The following is a 19,126-nucleotide window of genomic DNA, read 5'->3' as shown; positions in this document are numbered from 1 at the left end:
GGCAGCAGCTCACCAGTCCATTGCCTCAGCTGCAAGGCGAGCATGCCCCCCAGCCAGCACCATCTTCTGATGGGCGCTGTTTCTGGTGCGCGTTTGGAAAAGTTACCAGAAGTGAGTACTCTTTTCAGAGAGCAGTATGCCAACACAGGAGGGTCCCCGCCGCCCCTTCAGCCCACCCTAGCGCTGAGGGGACCGAAGGCTCCCCCCGGGCAGCTCCAACCCCGCAAGGCCTACCGAGGAGCCGCCTCCAACAGCCGCTCCACCGCCCCCCTCCCTGCGCCCTGAGGGCGGCTTCGCCAACCGCCATGAGGGGGCGGCTCGGCCCCTCGCCGTCCTGCCGGGCACCATCGGGCTCCGAGCCCCGCAGGGACGGGTGCTGAGCCCTCCTTGCTGGTCCCGGCTTCGAGGGCTTTGCGTTTTGTTTCAGTTTAGGCTGTGGAGAACGCGGCGGGGTGGGCGCGGAGAGCGCGGTCCGTGAAGGAACGGCGAGGGGAAGGAAGGGGGGCGCTGAGGGGAGGAAGGGCTGCAGAGGTTTTAAGTTTATTGTTTGGTGTTTTTTTGGTTTTTTTTTTGCTTTTTTTCCGCGTCAAGCGTCCCCATTCGATGCGAATGGTGCAGGAATGCATCGCCTAACACGAGTCGGAGAACCTCAAAGCCTTCGCTGAGGGAACTGCAGCCGCAGAGCAGGCAGTAGAGCTCAGCTGCTGAGCACAACGAGGCTCGCTCATCTCGGCGGCTGTGTGGCCTCAGCCGCTCCCGGTGCCTAAAAATAAAGCCAAAATAAAAATAAAAGTAAAAAAAAAAAAGCCGTATGGGAGCTCAGCGGCCCCGGCCGGGGCTACGCACACGGTCCCGGGGCTGCCTCAGCTGCCCACCCGCGCACCAGCCATCAGGAGGGGAAATCGTGGGAGGAAAAAAAGCCACGATGTTTTGAAATTAACACGTGTGTTTTGTTTCTCTGTCGCAGGGTGCTCTCTCCTCCCTTTCTGCCTTCCCCCCCCCCCCGAGGAGCACGTCTCCGCAGCACTGGAGGCAGGAGCTTGCTACACGCAGGTACGGTGGAGGTAAACGCCTTGGTAATGCACCTGTGTGTAAAAACTTACACGGTCGGTGTGTAAACCGACTCAAAAGCCCCTTTCCAGTCTTCTGGAGTTGTCAAGTGGTATTACCGCATCATGCCATGAAAATGAGCGAGGTGCATTTACGGTTCCTTAACGGTGAACAGATTCTCCAAACTAATCTGTGATAAAAGAGCATTTCCTATAAGGAAAAATAAAACTATATATTGCTTGACACTCACAAAGGATAGTTATTCTACCTGTGATTATTCTTTTATTTGCTAACGAGGAACATAACATTGCACAATTAGGCTTTTAATCGGTGCCTTACCTGCTCCTGTGGTTGTCACTTCTGGTTTTGTTGGAGGTATGAAAGGAGGCCAGTGTGGCGGGTGCTTCTGGACCAGCTCAAACATCCGTAGACTCTGCTGCTTTAGAATCTCCTGAGGACAGAATGCTTTCATTTTAAAAGCTGGCTCGGGGGACGCTTCAAACACAAAACGTGTCTGCTTAATTGAAAGTGTTTTTTAATTACGCATGTCCATCAGGAAAAAAAAGTCTTTATACAGACATACTGTGAAATCCAAGCACCATGGTCTCTGTAATACATCCCTAGTTAAAACACATCTGGAAGACAGATCTCTTGAACTGTACTACAAATTATCAGTCTTATCATCTTTTGATATCAGCTTTGATATCTGCAAACCTGTAATTTTGTTTACATGTAGCAAGCACACTAGGAATGTACAATATTTTCTGCTTTTTAAAAGGAAGTTGCTTGCATAGAACTCTCCTCAAGTTTTCTGTTGATCAATAGCACAAAAGACAGATCTATCAGCTCCTCCAAAGGGGAAAAAAAAAAAAAAACGCATCAGATTTTGAAGGACAGGTTTTGGTCAGGAAAAAAGGTGTTCCTGAAGCCAAACGCTATTCCTCTTCAAAGAGAAGTTACCTTCTGTCCTGTATTTCAGTTATTTACAAACTGTTTTCCTTAGATGATTTTTTTTTTTTTTTTAAATAAATGCCTTTAGAGGTTGATGGTACTTTACATTCAGACGTCTGGTGCTTAGCTTAACAGCTGCATGCAGAAACATCCTCAAGTCTGTTTCCTGTGGCAGCCAGCACCTTCTGTTCTCCCTAGATCAGCAGGAGCTAGAGGCCTGCAGCGCTTACAGAATCAGATTTTTAAGATAGCAGGGACTAACAGTCATAATTAGAACACGCAATCTATTATGTCAAACAATAAAAAAGGATCAGGAAGCAAATCATTGATACATCACTACAATATGGCAGTTAAACCTTAGTCATTTAGTGAGAATTAGAAGTTAAAAGCAAGTGTCACCCAGTAACACCTTCAAGTGTGGATGTTTACACCCATTTTCCAACTGGCAGGGTTTGTGGCTGGTAAAGTGCTGAACAATTTCCAATTAGCAATTCAGTAGTATTGCCTTACCCTGATGCTTTAATGCATTCTTCTCCATGGCTCATACAATTTGTATACAAAGGAAAATGCAAAGGAAAATTTTACAAAAAACAGACAATAAAAACCAGACTTTATAAAGAACAAATCGAGATGCTAAGTTCCCACTCTTACCTTTTGTACAAGACTACACCGGTTATCAAAATCACATTCTTCTTTGCAAAAGAAACCCTTAGGGGAAAAAACAAACACACAGAGTTTTACCTTTGCAGATGGTAGGTATGTGGTACCAGCAGGTAAGGCGGTTTGACCTCTGATACAGTAATGCCCTGTACGATCAGTAGATATAAGACTCCAAATATGTGGCAGCTCTAGGGAGAGAACCCACGGGGAGAACAAGGCCCTGCAAACCCCTAACGAAATAGTCAAGCAAAAAATAGCAGCAGCTCCTGTGTGCTCCTCCATGGAGCGCCACCCAGTTCCTACAGTCCAGGTATCAGCAGAAGCTGAAAACTTGTAGATGATGGACCACCTAAGGAACATTTCCATTCTGGTATCTATACTGAAAATATTTGCTCTTCATTATGATTTTGTCTGTCTCGTTGCATCATGCCACATTTTGCACAGTTACGTAGTTAAGTATTAAAACAAAACAAAACAAAACAAAACAAAAAAAACTTTCTAAAAAGCAGCAGTATTAAAAAACAGGTATGTGAATGAATGACAGATACCGGTATCTTTACAGATTGTTTAAAGCTTTAGAAACACATCCCACTGGTGACAACTGCCAATCACCCAATAACAGGATACTGGCATGGGATCAGATCCAATTTTTTCAAATACCATGACATTTTGGGTGAATTACAAATAATACATTTGTATTTGTAATTTGGGGTGAAATACAATAATTCCACTTAAACATTTTCAACTTATGATATAAAGTAAGTTTAAGTAACTTGTCTAGAGGTGACCAAACATAAAGTAGTGATAGAATAAAACACGTAAACCTGTTTCAGTTCCTTGCTCTGACCATTATAATGCCTCTTGAAAGAAGTAAAAGCTGCTCAGTAAAGAAAACAAAGCGAGCTCCCTACAGTACAGACAGCTCCCCACTTGCCCTAAGATTCTCCATGTAGTTATGTACAAACTACTATGTGTTGATCACAGAAGACAGCTTTGTGATCTTGGTTCTGTTCAAGGAGATGCATTGCTGCCCTTACCAATGTAGAGAGACATTACTTTGAGATAAAGTACATGCATTCAAGATTTCCTGACACTTACTAAAGCTACTGAAGGGTCCAAATTCATGATCTTCATTCTATGTGGGGCTTCCTGGCAGTGGAAACTCTCATCGTCAACCGTGCCATTTTCTTCTGAATCTACAAAGCTTTGAGTGGTGTGAGGGTCCAGATAGATCAGCTCATTGCCTGGATGGGTAAAAGCCGTATGTTAAAAATAAGCAAGTGACATTAATAAGCACTTGGTCCAGAACTGTAAAATAGAAATTAGATTGCCATCGCAGTCAGTATAATCTAGACTTTCCAGCTAGGGATTCTTTAAGAGAATCGGAAGGTTTAGACACAGCGTTTCCCACAGGGTATTTAGTATAACTTCCTATTGTCACCTATTACTGTAATTTTTTGGTTGGTTATGTTCTATCTTTGTCACATACTTTTATTTTTCCATGTGAGATCCAGTACTTTTTTTTTTTTTTTTTTAAATCTCAAGTGTTGTAAACACTAACATTTGACAGATTAAAAGGTACAGGATGTTCACAGATGCAATCTGTAATCCCATTAGGCATTCATTCAGAAATTGGAACAAAAAAGCCTAACTAAAACAGGTTAGGTTTTACAAAAGGACAAAATAGGGTTGCAAAATTTTGGCCCAAAGTGGGGTGAAATCTGAAGGAATGCATTTTAAATTAATTAGAGCAATACTTAATAACAGAAGGTATGCAAAAGGTGAAAAAGATACTGCTATCAGAAACAGTTTTGAAATACAAGAAAATAAAAGTGACATTTGACCAATACACTTGTCAAATGCTATCAGCTATTCTCAGTATGTTGCTCTTGTTGATGTCATCACTTATTTTTACACCTAGCTTTGCTGTTAACTTTCTGCTCCTGTTAAGGATCATCTCATACTGTTTCTAAACTCTTTTAGATATGCTTCTTCATTTATTTTATTCTATTCTCATCTTTCTTTACTTCTAGAGGTTCACGCTTAGACCCCTTACTATTTCCCCTTCAAAAAATGTTCTCTTTTGATCATCTGCACATTTGGAATAAGTTTCTTTTTTCCTTACCTAAAAATCCTATGAAATAAAAGGCATTATTTGGTTTCCCTCCTAATGCTCCCAAAGACTGTGGCATCTTAAAGCATTCCTAGGAGTTCAAAAGGAATAAAGGAAATTGTCATTCATTTCTTTACTGACATCACAGATACCCAAACTTATTTGACAGTAACGAGCAATGAATTGAAAGAAAACCTTACTTTAAATGCATCAATATATACGGGATTTATGTGATTTATCCCTAGTCGTAGAGGTATAATAAGCAAGAGGGCTTTCCAGCCTGTGCAGAGTCCTCCTGCCTTCTTGCTTCGGCCAAGAGCACTTCTGTGCAAATGTGCACTGCTGTGGGACGTGCTGCTGCTCTGAGGAGGGCACCAGCACATTTTTTCTGCGGGAATAAAACTAGAAATCAGTCAACGCACAGAGGAACACAAAGCAGATCTTCCTCTCAGTAGTGAATTAAGCTAGTTTGCCAGGGATCTTTATAGGGCACCCAAGACAAAACGAGCCGGGCATGGCAATTACAGCTATTTAGTAGAAGTAATTCTAGCAGACAGTATGTGCTGGCACGTCCAAGTGAGACGTTAGATCAATGATTGGGGGATGACAATTTAAGACTGCAGTGACATGTCCTATTAATGTTATTAATAGTGTCAAGCTTTGCCTATAAAACGCCAGAGAAATGAAATGGCAGCAATGATGACAGTAGAAATTCTTCAAGGAGCTCTTCACATCCAGTGATGTGAGCACGAAGTTGGCATCAGGGATCAAAAAAACACAACTGAGTTTGTATGTCCTTCTTCCCTCTTCTTACCCTTGCAAGACAAACCCATGGCCCCCCAAGTATTTGTTCATGTTTAGATACATGCTGGCAAATGGAGTCAAATCAGAAACTGTTACCAGAAAACTGATGAGGTGTCACTTACTGATGTCTTCAATGACCACCGTATTGTCCATAGATACATAAACTGCTAATGAATTCCATTCATCAAATAAAGCAAGCTTCCTAGAAAACATTAAGGTACTAATTAATATAAACTAGTTGGATCAAAAGGGTAGCTTTACACTCAGAACCATTTATTTATTTTTTTTTTCTTAAGAAAAAACATCCTTTCTGCATTTTTTAAAGTCTCCATGTAAGAAAAAGAAAACTTTAAACATTAAATGTTTCATATCTTTAGAAAAATAGGTACTGAGTGGTACCAGGAAAAACATATGCGCTGCACCATGTGCAAACTGTTTTGTCTTACTGCTAAGTGCAGTGACAGTAACAGTTCAACTACATCAAGTTTATTACTTTTTATTGCACTCGACAGTCTCTGCACTGGGTTCTTGCCCAATTGTGTCTTTTCTCATCTGGAAAAGAAAAAAATTCCTATGCCAGTTTTGCAGATTACTTTTTGCTTAAGAAATTCCACTGAATTCAGTGGAATTACTTCTGCCTGAGCCTGCATGCACAGCAGAAATGGGGCGTTAAAAGCTAAATCAGCTAAGGGTTTGGGGCACCAAAACTTCAGTGGGAGACAGCAGCACACAGTTTTATGTCCACTTCTGCAAAATCCAAACCTTTGGGGAAGGGAGCTACACTCTTAAGCTGCACTGGCAGAATTAGCTGTTTCAAATAAGCCAGAAAGAAATGGGGGTGAGCGTTTCACCATGAAAAACTTGGCCATGAAAGATCTGGAGTCCAGGGCATGCTTCAGCTCCCCTCCCTCTTCAGATCATGTGCCTGTTCCAGGGTGTCAAAGACTTGCTGCTGAGCTCGCAGGACCTGTAGCCTAGCCCCTGCCTGAGGTAAGACACCTCCACGTACCCCTGGAGAACTGAGCAGCCTCAGTTCCTTTCAGTGTGGCTCCCAGACTATGAGGAGCTGCCCATCTTTATCCAGTAGCCTTGCTGGCAGAACTGCTGCTCAGAAAGGGAGGAATTGCAGCTCAGTTCCCTCCTCAGCCGAGATGGCTTCTCTCTGATGTTTCACACCACCACTCCGACCTACACGGTGGCACTCTCGACCTGCCAGAGCTGTGCCACTGTGCAGAAAGGAATATACATCTGTGGTGTGACTGGTGAGGGCATGCAGACGGCGTAGCAGGAGACTTTCCTGCAGTTTCTTCTCCTCAGGCTCTTCCTTTATTAAAATTTAGAGGTCACCCATTCCCAACTCAGTACCTGCACACCGAGCTGTGGCATGACATTCCATGCTGCACTTGTAAATAGATGGCAAGTACATTCCTGACTGTGGGACAGGGGGAGATGCAGCCTTCAAAACTCTGCCTGGGCCTTCTCTTGGCTGCCCCAGGGGAGTACGTTCTGAATGAGACTGGTATGATCTCACTTACTTTAGTACTTGAGCAACTGTATTTGGTCCAAACCATTCTCCAATTGACTTCCCCTCTCCAACACCCACCTGTGCTGTTTTCATAGTGAAAAAAAGACACACGTACACAAAATCAAAGAAAAATGAGACCATAAAGAATGTGGGAACAATATACAGTAAATACTGTGACTGTCAAACATTCTAGAGTAACTGCAATCTGTATTTAGCAATAACAATTATTTTCTCAATCTATGCTCTTTTCAAAACTTAGGGAGTGCCAGTTTCTTTAGTAAACAAAAGGCTTCTAAACTACAATGAGAATTACAAGTTAACAAATGTTAGTGCCCTTTATTACAAATTACAGCAATAAGCTACAAGACTGTCTATTCTAACATTACTGACTCTGGTACCCAAGGCTTACAGAGTTTATCAAGAGCTACATTCTAGTACATGGCTTTATTTAGGTCTCAGGGAATGTTTCTGTACTACTAGTCTTTGCGCCCATCTGCATACCTTTTTATTTTTGTATAAGCATACACCTTGTCTTCACATCCACTTTTTAAAATTATGAATTAACATACTGCAAATTAGTGATTCAACACAGTAGAAATTTCAGTGGAAAAAACCTGAAAGTTTATGTTTGTTCTTACCCATCTGGTGGATTGAATAACAGCAAGCCTTCCTGTCGAGAAAGCATCGTAGGATTCTGTGATATTCTTCTGGTTGTTTTTTGTGTTTTTCCCATTGCCAATCTGAAAGGAAAAATTGATATAGAATAAAAAATGGTGACGTTTTCATTACACTGATCAAATGTCTAGACAGCAGAAAGCTTTATAATGAGATGTTAAAAGACATTTCAATTCATCTCGAATATTTACATTTTGTGTAGAGCTCCTAGAATTCCAAGCTTGTTATTTATCATCAAGCTGCCCTTTATCATCATAGGCTAGATTGTAAAAACAGGGAAAATAAAACAAAACAAAAACATCAACTGCAAACATATTCTGACGGATCATGCTGCGTGTTGATAGCCATTCCAGTATCTCTGAGCTTCCAAGATTATTTAAAAGTACAGGCTGTGTTTAGACCTTGTTGGATTTCTAAGCACCCATTAAATAACAACATAAGATCCATACAGAAAGTCCAAACACTCCACTGGCAGCATCCTGGGATGTGACATGCATGCTTAAGAGCTTGCACCAGGGGGGTTTGGACCTCGTGCTGCTGACAAGTGAGTAGTGAAGAGAAGGGTAAGAGCACTGTCCCACGGTGGCAGGTTTTCCCTTGGCCTCAACTTGGGTGTTACACTAAAAGGTTTATAAAATAATGGCGACAGGATTCCCCATTTCTTCTCCTTCTATGCCTATTTCTCTGCTTCAGGCTGGGATGATTTCACCCAGCTGAATATGAATTGATTCATTAGGAACTGTTACCAGGGCATCAAAGAAAGTCTCACTAATAAATTCAAGGTTTGTGCTTTTAATGGAGTACTTACGAAGAAGCGTCTGCAGACAATACCGAAATTCCCTCAGGACCAGCACTCACCTCTCCCTAAGTGTCTGCAGATCAGTGCTTGGGCCAGCATCATCTGCCCGCATCGCAGCATACATCCCCAGCCAGCGTCCGACGAAGGACCCGTGCCTCCTGTTAGGAAAGTTCATCACAATCAGTGCAGGCTTTCAACTGGGTGCAGCACCACAGAGGACATTTCAGACTGCTAGAAAACAGATAGGGCTGCTGAAGCCTCCATGAACTGTCCTACAGATAAAAGGCACACAGCAAGACTTTGGTTCCATGCTGTTGGTCTAATTCTAATCTCTGCATTGCACAAATAAACAAAATTCATTTATTCCTTGTGGAGCTGACTTACTCTTTTCATTCTTCAAGCAGCATTCACAAACCATTTACTGCATGCTATACAACATGATCACCTGTTTACATACAGACATAAATAAACACTGATTTTAATAATCTTCATGTTTGCATAAACAGTTAAAATGATGCTCAAAATGCGCTGATACTCTAGAAATATTTTCCCAGCCTACGATGCCATCACTTATCTTGCTATTTAATTTAGAACAATGCAGCAAATCTGCAGTATACTCACCACTAGGCAAAAACTTTCTTCTATATGTAAACCACACGTAAACCACAGTAAACCACGCGTGAACACACCTTGGCTTATTGTCTGACTTTGGCTTATGGTGCGTCTGTTGCTGTGTCCAGCACAGTGCAGCCCCTAAATTGCTACCAAAACCTTGCCACAAACCTCAATCCCCCTGTTAAAAGAGACCCTCTTGTTTGTTGCCCTTCTTTCGACACTCTCTAACAGGTTTATGTCTTTTTCTTATACTGTGGAGCCCAAAACTGCACTCAGTACTCAGTACATGGAATACCAACAGAGACTGCCTGGCATTTTCTCTTCTCTGCAGAAGCTCTGTTGCTAACACTGTCCAGAAATCACCACTGTCACAGACAGTAGTAGCATTCCCTCCTCCCACAGTTTGTTCTTCCCCCCAAGACTTAGACACCACCCAGAAAAAGAAGAATAATAATACTAATAAAATAAAATAAAATAAAATAAAATAAAATAAAATAAAATAAAATAAAATAAAATAAAATAAAATAAAATAAAATAAAATAAAATAGTCAAAAGCTGTCAGAAAGGCAGTAGTGCAGACTGTGGAGAGCCTGGGTTCAAATCCTTCTTCTGTGAGGCTCTGAACCTATATCCCACCACAATCTCTCTGCTAATGTATGGCAGGGAAAGGAGGAAGAAAGAACATATCTCCTGCACTTTCCATTTATTGTTGACTGACAATTCTGTAGAGTTATAAAGCCTCAATCAGTGAGATACAGGGTTCTTCTCACACTGTCTCACTGTGCCCTAAGCGGAACAGCTCTCATTTAATAGATGCTTCACCACAAAATCATGAGTCATCTGCAGTTTTGAACTTTTCTGGGATCAAGTCCCTTCAGATGGTTGAGGAATCTGCTCCAGCACCTATGTAAACTGGTGCTCTACTAAGCTAGTGAGTGAACAAGACAGAAATCCTCTGCTAGATGACTTGACAAATTGGGTCTGAAAATAGTGTTGAGGCAGAATAGTCCACGATTTTTGCCTTGGGTGCACAGAGGGATTGGGTGTTGTAGACTTCTTTTATTCTTCATTAAGATAAACATTTTCAAAAATGTGCTTGTTCAACCTTGCTCCCACTGTGTGCATGGGAGGGAGATAACTGAAAGTGGGGAGCGTTGCTTGGATCCTGCAAGTGGCTGAGGTCCAGTGGGGTTGGAGGCTTTCTTCCTCCTTTTGGAAATGCAAAGCAACCCTGCACCTCCCCTGCACTTGCAGAAGGATCGTGACAGCCCAAAGCACAGCGGCTTTGTAATTGCTGCATACACTTCGATCGGATTTACGTGGCAAGGGTTTGGTAGCAGGGGCCTGCAGGGATGGCGTCTGTGAGAACAATCCAGACAACAGCCAGCTCCAGATAGCTCCAAAAGGGCCCCGGCGCTTGCCAGAGCTGAGCCAATAAGCGATGTTGTTTGCACCTCTGGGAGAGCAGATGTAAGCAGGGGGAAATACTGCTGCACAACAGAAGCTGGAAGAGCAAGGAGTGAGAAGCAGCCCTGCAGCCCCCAAGGTGAGTGCAGCAGGAGGCAGGAGGTGCTCCAGGCTCACAGCAGCAGTTCCCCTGCGGGCTGTGCAGGGAGAGGCCCCTGGTGGAGCAGGCTGTCCCCCTGCACCCATGGGTCCCCCATGGAGCAGATCTCCACGCTGCTGCCCCCCTGTGGGTGGAGGAGCCCCCGGTGGAGCAGGTGGCTGTGGCCTGGAGGAGGCTGCGGCCTGTGGAGAGCCCCCGCAGGAGCAGGCCCCGGGCCGCAGCTGCAGCCATGGAGAGGAGCCCCCGCAGGAGCAGGGGGGCTGGGGGGAGCTGCCGCCCAGCCGTGGGGGACCCGTGCTGGAGCAGTTTGCTCCTGGGGGATGGATGGATGGATGGAGCCCGTGGGACGGAGCCGTGTGGGAGCAGTGCTTGAGGAGCTGCTGCCTGTGGGCAGCCCGTGTGGGATCAGCTGGGGAAGGGCGGCATCCCATGGGAGGGACCCCACGGGGAGCAGGGGCAGGGAGGGACCCTGAGGGTCACTCTGCTGAGTCTGCTTTGCCCGTCACGATACTTGTTGAGCCATCGCCCTGTCCTTATCTCAGCCCTGGAGCCCTTTGCATCGTATTTTCTCCCCCTTTCCCTTTGAGGAGGGGGAGTGAGAGAGCGGCCGTGGTGGAACTCGGCTGCCCACCCGCTTTGAACCACCGCAGTTGCAAAGTCCTGGGAAAGATTTCTTTCAAGAAATTAAACAAGGTGTTTAACAAAGAAATGCAGAGTTTCCTTTTGAAGGCTTCCTGGAGAATTGGGCTTCTTTCCTATTCCCAGCTCAGAGGAAGGGAATTGTTGATTTCACCTTCTTTTTTCTGACATGGAAATCAAAGGTGAACTGCTCTACAAGGACGGGCAACGTCTCAGAATCAAGCTCTTTTGCTCTGTAGTCCTTTCTCAAGGAAAAGATTGATCACCCACCTTCCACAGATGTAGGGGAGCAGGGAATAATTTGGGAACTACTCTAATTCAAGTCAGTTTGGGCATAGTGGTACTTCCCTAGCTGTTTCTGAGACAGACGCATTAGCAACAGAGAGTGTTGTGCCGTCACTGGGAGGCGCCTGCGGTGATGACTTCAGAAACAGAACTGAATTGTGTCACCACAGCACTTTGGCAACAGCTGCCTCTGTGCACGTTTAGCTGGGAGGCACAGAGAAGGGTGCTGGATGCGATGAAACCACGTGAGGATTTGTGGATCTCCCCTTGAGGTGCACAGAGAGGGACCATGCCCTTCTGTAAGTGTTTTGATGCTTGGCTGAGGAAAAAAATGTGGTTTTGTTGTGAATGCTTCATTGTAGTATTCTGTAGTTTGTGTCAAGTCCTTACAGAAGCCTCAAGGTTGGTACTTTGCTCAATGATGGAGCTGCACAGAGTGAGAACAGACCCAATGTACGGGTGAGGGCCTCTGCACGTTCTCTTCTTCCTACAGACGATCAACAAATAAGGGGAGACAGAGAAGAGTGTGCTGTGGTCCTCCCATAGACCGCAAGTACTAAAGCATAAACAAGAGGCTTAAGAGTCCCCCTGTCATGTTAAAATTCAGGACAGCAATGGACTTCCTCACACGGGCTGGCCTGTCGACTAGTGTCTCAGGCTGTGGCGTATGAAGATGCACTCCATCTGCTTTCAGGGTAGCAATGGAAGTGGGCAAGCTTCCTGACCTTAACATTTGTCATTTCATTTCTCACCTGAGTTTTGGTGGTTCTCCACGGTTCATTCTTGGTCTAGAAAAAAAAAAAAAAAAAAAATGAATTTAGATCAAAATAAAAGGATAAAAGGATTTCCTTTCCATTAATTACATGTTCTTAACTTAACTAAAAAAAGTGAACTGTGATGAAAATAAAAGGATTTCCTTTCCATTAATTACATGTTCTTACCTTTGTAACAGATTTGGTTATTGACTTAGAAGGCAAATATCTGGCCAGACTGCAAGACTTGTGCTCGCAGCGTGGGACAGCTCTTGTAAAGTTGATTCAGGGCAGTTTCTGGAAAACAAGACATCAGATCTCCCAAACAGCTTTCTTTGTGCTAATGTAGGAAGGGTGAGTAAGTGTAAAGGTAAGAGCCCAGATACCGTAAGAAGCAGAAAGTGTGAAGGAAACTTCCTTCTGGCTGATACAGCTCCATATCTAGTTGTCAAGTATGAAGAGAGCAGTGCTAAGTTTCTTGGGGAGAGGTAAAAAAGAAGAGACTGGGAGATTGTAAAAGGAAAAAGTGGGATTCCCTTGTCCTGGTTTCAGTTAGCACAGAATTAATTTTCTTCCTAGAAGCTGGTGGAATGCTGTGTTTTGGCTTAGGATGAGAAGAGTGCTGGTAACACCCCGATGCTTTAATTGTTGCAGAGCAGTGCTTATACTAAGCCAAGGACATCTCAGCCTTTTGCTCTGTCCTGCCAACGGGCAGGCTGGGGGTGCAGTAAGAGCTGGGAGGGGACAGACCCAGGACAGGTGACCCAAACTAGCCAAAGGGGTATTCCATACCATCTGACGTCATGCTAAACAATATATAGGGGTGGCTAGCTGGGGGGAGGGGGCCGGACTGCTCGGGGTTAGGCTGGGCATCGGTCAGCGGGTGGTGAGCAATTGCATTGTGCATCACTTGTTTGTACATACTATTACTTTCGTATTATCACCATTGTATCATTATTATTATTATTGTTATTATTATTTTTGTTATTATTATTTTCCTGTCTTATTAAACTGTCTTTATCTCAACTCACGGGCTTCACTCTCCATTTCTCTCCCCCGTCCCAGAGAGGGAGGGGGGAGGGTGAGCGAACGGCTGCGTGGTGTTTAGCTGCCGGCCGGGTTAAACCACGACAGCCTTTTTGGCGCCCAACGTGGGGCTCGAACCCACGACCCTGAGATTAAGAGATTAAGATTAATTCTGTGCTAACTGAAACCAGGACACCCTATTTCAGGAAATCCTAGGAACTGGAAATAGAGATTGGAAGAGTGCTTTAAGCCAAGACAGACATGTTTTAAAACTAAAACCTAGGAGTTGAATGAACCAAGAAATGAATCCCTTTTGATTATGCAGTTGTGTCCAGTGTTATCTTGGGAAATATGGTTTCCACATAAAACGTATCTGGGGCTTGAAGTTCTCCTAAGGCCCTTCTCTGTGTATTCCCTACTGTTTGGTAAGCGCTGAGGTCACACTGCAGACAGCAGCACGTCCTCTCCCCACTACTTAGCTGTCTGTTCTCACAAAACGTCTAGGAACAGAATGGCTTGGACACAACTGCGCCTAGGACCGAGTTCATTCAAGCTGCTGGACGAGGTAAAAGCTCTGGACAAGCGAAGGGGAGGGAGGGATGGGTGGACATACAATATGATCACTTTAATCTCATTTCACTAAGAATCCTGGCTGAGAAAACAAAACAAAACAGAATCAAAAAGAACAGAACAGAACAGAACAGAACAAATGAAGCAAGCAGCTAGCTTGCTGGAGACATTGTCTGGGAAGCAGTGAAAACACTTGCAAACAAAAACACGTCAAAGGACTAACTCTTTGAGCTTAATTCTAATCCAACAGCATAACCTCAAAGTCCTGTTTCTGTTCGTAACAGGCTGCTACAGTAACATGTCCCATTGGATGACTTTGCAGCATAGATGTCAGGAATGCAGCTTGGGATCCCCTCCTTCTACTCAGAGTTCACTTTGAAGGGATGAGCAAGTAATTCTTCCTGGGTTGACGGAAATCTAAAGTCTGTTTTCTAACACTCTTGCAGACGCTTCTCTGTCCATCGGCCTGTCCTGCCAACTCTGGTGTGAGTGTGAAGTTGTGGCAAGAGGGATTTCCCATTCCTATTTGACCTGATGGACACCAGCTTTCCTCGGAAATGGTTGATGTTGCTGAGGAGGCAGCAGTATCAAAGCCCTTGCTGATGAAGGTACAACCAGCTGGGGAGGCTTTGGCATTTCTGCACAACGCTGCTCCCTGACTGTCACTCCAGACTCAGATTCGGAAAGAAGCAAAGCAAGCTAGAGGAAAACTGGATGTCCTGGTAATTTTCTTTTTCTTTTATTTCTTCATTCTTCACTTGTAAGAAAATCTAAATCTTAACCCTTTGTTTGAAAACACGGCTTTATGGAAATGCTTATGGGTGTGCTCCTTCACCTTGTGTGGAACCTGCTTCACCTCGCTTCAGCTATAGGACACCTATGCTCCAATTTATGCTTCCCATGATAAAGCGGTGTTCTTTCGGTGTTCTTTTCTGTGATGCTTGCAGGCGAGGTTGAAAAGAGTTGTCAGTAGGATTCTTCGTTTCCTTTGCAGTATCCAAAGCTCCGTATTACCGTGGATCTTCTCCTCTGATCTGGAAAGCTTCACAGGCCAAAAGAGAATTGAGATGAAGAAGGAAATAGAGAATGCTGACCAATATTGCCAAGTACCACCCGTAAGTTTTGTGAAAGAATCCGGTGCATTTCTGTAGTGGTAGAAAGTTCATAAAATCATCGTCGTGCACTTGAAGGCAAGCAATGCTGTAAAAATGAAGAATGCAAGGCCCTGCTTAAGGACAATCTTCAGGCTGCTTCTAGATCAACAGCTTATTTGCTTCTTCCACAACCTCATCTCCGCTTGCTTAGAAGTTGTGAAGGTCGGAAGCACACTCCGTCTTTTTCATCCCCTCTGTGTATCTTTTCCCTGACAGCAACTTCTGTCTTGGCTCTTCACATCCAGCCAGAGCAGTTGCTTTGCCTCCGCAACCTGCAGGCTGACCTCTCGTGTGTACCTGTGCTGGACTGAGGGTAATGCTTGTAACGCACACAGATGCTGCATTCACTGTGACTTTTAGAAAAGAGAGCAAGAAGCTAACCTGCACAGCAGACTCTTAGGTTTCTGTATCTCTCTCTTTCTCTCTCTCTCTCTCTCTCTCTCTATCTGCATATATATTTCAGTACTTATTTACTTCTTTAAAGATACCTTAAATAGAATAGATACTTTAAGAAAGCTTACTTGTTCTTCCCCTTTCCTTGTTTTTAACGTTTGCTTTTCTAACCAATCCTTAATGTTACAACATGGGATTGATGCAGTACTCAGTCCTTAGAAGTTCTCAAAGCACATCAGTGATTTCTCTATTTCTCAACCTTTCCATCTTCATTGAGATCTCTCATCTGAATTTAGGTATGAGGTGAAGAAGAACACTGCAAGCAGCTGAAGCTGTATCAGACACATGCTTCTGCTAGGAAGTCATTCCGAGTGATTCCACGGTGTACTTTAGACAGGTTTGCTCTGGTCCTCTGGACTCAGCATCCCCAAGGGATATTTCAAAGCTCTCGGAAGGACCCGTCATTATCTCTGACACTGCAGCCTCCAGTAGGAAGGGGTAGATATTCCTTGCCCTTGTGCAAAGGAACTACTCAGTTAGCTGTTTCTAACCCAAATCTCGTTGTTGTCTTCTATTGACAGACACCACCCGGCTAGCCAAGCTAAACCACTGAAAATGGAAGGAGTGGGACATCTTGCAAAGCCTGCTGCTGCTTCTAAGCAGAAGTGCGCTGTAGGTGGGGACACAGCAAGAGGAAACGTCCAGGCCACGGTGGAACTGCAAGGCACCTGTCTGAGCCACACAACGAAGTCAGCGATTCCCAGTTGGAGACTGTTGCTCGACCAGTGACACAGCAGCTGGAGCGCTTCTGGTTGCTGCTGATGGGTTCCCGTGAATCAGCCAGGGACAGGAGCTATGAGAACGACTGAAGCGATTTGAAGTTACCCGAAAGAAAGAAGAGAGGAGAGAAGAAGACAAGAGGGGAGGGAAGGGGAGGGAATAAAAAGAAGGGAGGGGAGGGGAGGGGAGGGCAGGGGGAGGGTAGGATAGGATAGGATAGGATAGGATAGGATAGGATAGGGTGGGGTAGGGTAGGGTAGGGTAGGGTAGGGTAGGGTAGGGTAGGGTAGGGTAGGGTAGGGTAGGGTAGGGTAGGGTAGGGTAGCATAGCGTAGTGTAGCGTGTTAGAGGGGAGGGGAGCATAGGAGAGTATAGGGTAGTGTAGGGGATCGGAGTTTAGGGGAGTGTAGGGTAGGATACGGGAGGGGAGTGTAGGAGAGTGTAGGGGAGGGGGGCATAGGGTAATGTAGGGTAGTGTAGCGAACGGGAGTTTAGGGTAGGATAGGGGAGGGGAGTGTAGGAGTGTGTAGGGTAGTATAGGGGAGGGGAGTGTAGCAGAGTATAGGGACAGGGAGCATAGGGGAGGGGGTGTAGGGGAGGGGAGGAGACGGGAGCGGAGGGGAGGGGATGGGGGGGAGGGGAGGCAAAAGTGGGGAGAGGAGGCAAAAGAGGGGAGGGGAGGGGAGGGGAGGAGAGGGGAGGGGAGGAGAGGGGAGGGGAGGGGAGGGGAGGGGAGGGGAGGGGAGGGGAGGGGAGGGGAGGGGAGGGGAGGGGAGGGGAGGGGAGGGGAGGGGAGGGGAGGGGAGGGGAGGGGAGGGGAGGGGAGTGCTACCATAAATAAAATTGCCAAATACATGACATTTTGGATCTGGAGCCAAATCTTTGTGTACATGTCCTCTCCGTAGCCCCACGTGCTGACCACCCACCCGAATCTATCATACTGTTGGTCAGAAAGAACAGGGAGCATAGGGGAGGGCAGGGGAGTGGAGGGAAGGGAAAAGAGGGGATGGGAGGGGTGGGGAGCGCTACCATCAATAAAATTGCCAAATACGATGAAGGAGCAGCAGAGCCTGCAACCTCCAGTCCCCAACATCCTCCAACCACCCCCCACTGCTCCGTGGGAAATAGATAGAAGAATCAAGACTGAGGTTTAGCCTGGGATGGAGGTAGTGTGGCGAGGTGGTTTTCTGTTTGGTTGGTTGGTTGGTTGGTTGGTTGGTTTTAAAGTTTTTAAATTCTCACTGTCCTACTTTGTGATCAGTTGGCAATAAATTCAATTACTCTTCCCCAAGCCAAGTCTGTTTTGTCCATGAAGCCATCTTCCAGTCCTGAAATAAGAAAGGAAACAGACCTGCAAGCAACTGTTACACAAGTGCAGGAAGAGTGACAAAGGAGGGTTTTGAGGCATGAAGTTCCTGCAAGGATGCTCTGCTCTTTCCTCACTTCAGTATGAAAAGCACGGCACTAGTGGGTGGTCTGTGGTGGTAGTTGTTTTTTTGTTGTTTGTTTGTTTGTTTGTTGTTTTGTCAGCTCCACCCCACAGTATTTTGCTTGTTCTACTTGTTTTGGTGTGCCCCCATTCCCTCCCTCAAGGTAAAACATCCCTAGGGGCCATAACTTGCTGTTAGCAAACAAGATCTTGCAAAAGAGTGAAGTTAACATGGCACCACCTGCACTGGTGTATAAATAGTTCAAATATTTTCCCTCACTTTCCTGTAACTTTCCTGTAAATTGCTGGTCAGGAGATAACAAGTGGAGAAATTTAGGATAAGAGAGAGAAAGTTGTGTTTCCTATTGCCCTGGAGTTTCTGTTGGTCTGGCCACGGAAATGGAGTACTCAAAATCCTCAGGACACTCAGTTTATACCAGATTTGTCCTAAAACTGCAGTATTTCTGGGCCCTTGGGATTCTTATCAATTAAAACATACTTTTTCACGCACAGAAGATGCAAAAAAGTGCGTCTACTGCAGTATGCAGACAGAGCCAGTCCTGTCTCTTGATTCCTTCTGCCTTCTGCCTGAAGAGCAGCAGACAATCGAGTTCTTGTCTTCAGTAGCTACGGCCTTAACCAACTGTGCAGTCTGTCCATTCATACACAGAGGAGGAAAAATAGCGTGGAATAACTCCTCTCCTTTGTGCTAACAGAGGAGGGTACAGCTTCCTCACTCCAACCCCACCGAGGCAAACCAGTCAGCAGTGCACGCCAGAGCCTCTGTCTCTTCCCCGTCTCATGATGTGCAGCTGGATCACTCTCCCTTCTATCCCCAGGATCGCTTTCAGCACAGTCACAGAAGGGTCAGACTCACAGCTTTAGGAGCCATCAGAAGAGGCTTTCACTCTTCTGCCACCACACCCCCTATACACATGCAATTTCACACATGCAAAGAGACACCATGGATTGGGGAGTTGCACAGAGAGGAGACCACACCCGTTTGCCTGCCTGCAGTTTGACACCAGTAGGGAGGTAATTCCCGTCAGGAGTTTCCATAGAGATGACAGAATATGGCCCTAGGGTCCTGCTGCTTCTTTCAGCCCTAATTCTTCAAATCCATAGGAACGGAAGAAACCTTCCCAGCCAAGTGCTGCATATCTTGAAGGTTGGAGAACCCACAGCCTTCTGCTTCATTTCATTTTAAAGATCAATCCCAATGTCACTCCCATAGAAGTAGTGGAAGCCATCTGGCTGGCTTGGCTTTCTCTCCAAAGAAGACCAAATGAGAGTTGGTCCCGGGTGAGGATGAGCCCTGACAGTTCCTGCATTTTGGTTC

At 45.2% G+C, this 19,126-nt stretch overlaps 1 protein-coding gene and 1 long non-coding RNA gene across 2 annotated transcripts; both read right to left on the bottom strand.

The window, feature by feature from the left end:
* Positions 1-1,395: 1,395 nt before the first annotated feature.
* LOC140000966 (uncharacterized) lies at positions 1,396-3,901 on the bottom strand. Its single transcript, XR_011806160.1, has 3 exons — positions 3,760-3,901; positions 2,653-2,709; positions 1,396-1,501 (listed from the first exon to the last, which is right to left on the bottom strand). It is a non-coding gene; the product is annotated as an uncharacterized lncRNA (long non-coding RNA).
* A 1,791-nt stretch (positions 3,902-5,692) lies between these two features.
* Positions 5,693-9,361, bottom strand: LOC140000916 (cysteine protease ATG4A-like; the record flags this gene model as incomplete). The annotated part of the gene is made up of 5 exons (XM_072032022.1): positions 5,693-5,780; positions 7,114-7,186; positions 7,742-7,843; positions 8,637-8,735; positions 9,199-9,361. Coding segments are annotated over 5 exons (525 nt in total), but the record flags the coding sequence as incomplete, so codon positions are not given.
* Between the last annotated feature and the right edge of the window lie 9,765 nt (positions 9,362-19,126).

This window comes from Anas platyrhynchos, chromosome 35, assembly GCF_047663525.1.
Source record: "Anas platyrhynchos isolate ZD024472 breed Pekin duck chromosome 35, IASCAAS_PekinDuck_T2T, whole genome shotgun sequence".
Lineage (NCBI taxonomy): Eukaryota > Metazoa > Chordata > Aves > Anseriformes > Anatidae > Anas > Anas platyrhynchos.
The sequence above is the reverse complement of the archived record's forward strand: the minus strand, read 5'-3'. Positions and strand labels throughout refer to the sequence as shown.